This window comes from Macrobrachium nipponense, chromosome 46, assembly GCF_015104395.2.
Source record: "Macrobrachium nipponense isolate FS-2020 chromosome 46, ASM1510439v2, whole genome shotgun sequence".
In the NCBI taxonomy this organism is placed as follows: Eukaryota; Metazoa; Arthropoda; class Malacostraca; order Decapoda; family Palaemonidae; genus Macrobrachium; species Macrobrachium nipponense.
The window spans coordinates 47,171,387-47,173,892 of record NC_061106.1 but is presented as its reverse complement, the minus strand read 5'-3'; the positions used below and the strand labels follow the sequence as shown (position 1 = coordinate 47,173,892).

Here is a 2,506-nt window from a genome sequence, read left to right as displayed (position 1 = left end):
CGTTTTACCACATCCCGGTGTCCCAACTTGGTTCAAGCTAATGAAGGTTGGTACAAGTATCTATGAAATTCATATTTCTTTACTCCCTTCTCGTTATGCTTCTTTTAGAATTTAACCCACAGTAGCATAACCAGAAATGGATGTTTTCCAACTTTATCGAAAAATAAATCTTGTGAGCAATTGCAAATTGGAAGAGTGGAAAGAACAGTTTTTTTTTTCTTTTTACGAATATTAAAGTCATATTGACAACTATAAAGAAAAGTTGAGGGGAGTTTGGTGTTTATGCCAATAGTCCAAAGAAAAATGTTAGAGAGCTTCTTTTCAAAAAGAGCTTTGCTTTTCATTATAATCTCAGTCTTAGAAAAATGAATGAAAAAATATTGACTGGTTTCGGTTTCTGTTCAATCACAGTTTTTTTCAGTTGCAGTCAAATTATGAGGAGTTTGTAACTTATTGCATAGACATTACAAGCAAGTTGGACACAAGTTACCAACTGGTTGGTAACTTATCACATAAACATCACAAGCTAGTTATAACACAAGCTAATGGCTTGCTGGTAATGACTCACTGCTTAAACATCAAAAATACAAGTTGAATACAAGTTAACAACTTCTTGGCAGGTCTTAATCATTGCTTCTTACAGTTATCCAGCATTAGCCAACCATTCGTTCTCGATATGTCTGCGATAAGTTAGCGACTTGTGCTTATGACATGTTGTACTGTAGTGTGGACACACCCTAAGGTTTCAGATTGGATCAAAATAAGCTAAATTCTGTCGCTCTCAACAACCCCACAGATTTACGTTGGCACAACTTCAGTCACGAATGGAGATTTCTCTTCTTATACCCAAGTCGGATATTTTACTGAGTCCTGGAATGGAACATATAGGTGAAGTACTTTGCTGAATACTGAAACATATTCTTGTCATATAAAAATTAACTATCAACGTTGCAACACATTGATGACAATGAATAGGTGACCTACATTACGTTAATATTTTTAAATAGCAATATTTTACAACTCAAAAATTCTGCTTCATTTTCAGACTTGTATTCACGCCTCCAAGTTTCACTGTTGGTCGATATGTAGCCATACAAGGAACCTCCGGAACAGAGTTCCTCAATTTAGTGGACGTAAAAGTTATGGCTTAAAGAAACCAATGTCTATTATGTTTATTTTTTTTTTTTTACATTGTCATGACTGACCCAACAGGTGTAATATAAAGGTCCATCTCACGTCACGTCACAGATGCCAGATAATATTAAACCGTATCGCCTTTGTGATGATAAATATCACTTTCATCAAGTAAGGTTGACTTGAACGAATATTTTTAAATTCCCTTTTGGTTCCTCTGTCCAAAAATCACAATGTTCCCGAGAAGGATCTTTATGAATTCATTAGTAAAATAATTTACGTGTTCATACCCGTAAAAACTCTGTGATATAGATGTATCAACTGAAAATACATTTAAAAATAAACAGGCTTTTTTTCCCGAAATGTATTAAAAACTGTAGGAAATAAATGAAAAACACTTCTTACTCACTTGAAAGTTACTCTACCCTAACCTAACCCGCAAAATTCATGAGACTGTTTCGTAAACTTATTCCGAGGTTATTACATGTCCTCTGCTGCACGAGAGAGAGAGAAGAGAGAGAGAGAGAGAGAGAGAGAGAGAGAGAGAGAATAAGCTTTTGTCTCATATTTCCTAGGGAGAGTTCACATGTGTGTGTAGTTTTGTAAATAAAGTGCTATTCATTACGAAATTAGAAACGGGACTGCTTTAATATTAAACAGCCATTGTTTTATAATAGCAGAGAACTGTTATTCAAACTGTATTAAAACATCTGAGGTGGTTCAACTGTATTTCCTTAATAAACGCTCCAAGAAGAGGTCCGTTGGAGGACGAAATTGTGGGGCATTTTCTGAGATAAACCATTTTCATTTTCCTATGTGGAATACAATTGAATTACCATTTCTTCGTGCCGAAGAAGATTACCAGTGCTATCTGACGTGGTATGCAGCAACTATGAAGGAAATGTTTATCGCCTGGCTTAATTAATAAAAAAAGGCTTTTACCTCGTTTCAAATCCTTGCAAGCATGCAAAAACCAGTTCTCACAGCAGTTATGTACTTACCGACACCGAAATTCTGTCAGTAACAATTCTTTGCAGCCGTGATTACAGACATTTTATGAGAATCTTAGAATGTATGTACGCCACATTAAAGCACGTCATAAACGTACGTGGGCAGCTTATGGCATAACTATCATAAACATATTGAGAACAAAGTCAAGAACAGCGGAAAGCGGAGAACGAATCTTTGACTAGTGCTGGATAGAATTGCCAAAAAGTTGCTGGCCTTTTTGTGACGTGTTTTACGACATATTTACGACACACACACACACACATATATATAATATATTATATATATATATATATATATAATATATATATATATATATAAGAAGAGAGAGAGAGAGAGAGAGAGAGAGAGAGAGAGAGAGAGA

The 2,506-nt window shown here is 35.2% G+C and overlaps 1 protein-coding gene across 5 annotated transcripts in view; it reads left to right on the top strand.

The window, feature by feature from the left end:
• The window catches only part of LOC135215009 (uncharacterized), a 249,785-nt gene extending 248,250 nt beyond the window's left edge, over positions 1-1,535 (top strand). For all 5 annotated transcript variants that reach the window (XM_064249546.1, XM_064249547.1, XM_064249549.1 and 2 more), the window contains exons 4-6: positions 1-46; positions 797-888; positions 1,046-1,535. The exon at positions 1-46 is cut by the window's left edge and continues 117 nt beyond it. In XM_064249546.1, coding sequence (XP_064105616.1) covers positions 1-46; positions 797-888; positions 1,046-1,151 — 244 coding nt within the window. In that variant the 3' untranslated portion in view covers positions 1,152-1,535. The remainder of the gene's footprint in view (positions 47-796; positions 889-1,045) is intronic.
• The last annotated feature ends 971 nt before the right edge of the window (positions 1,536-2,506 follow it).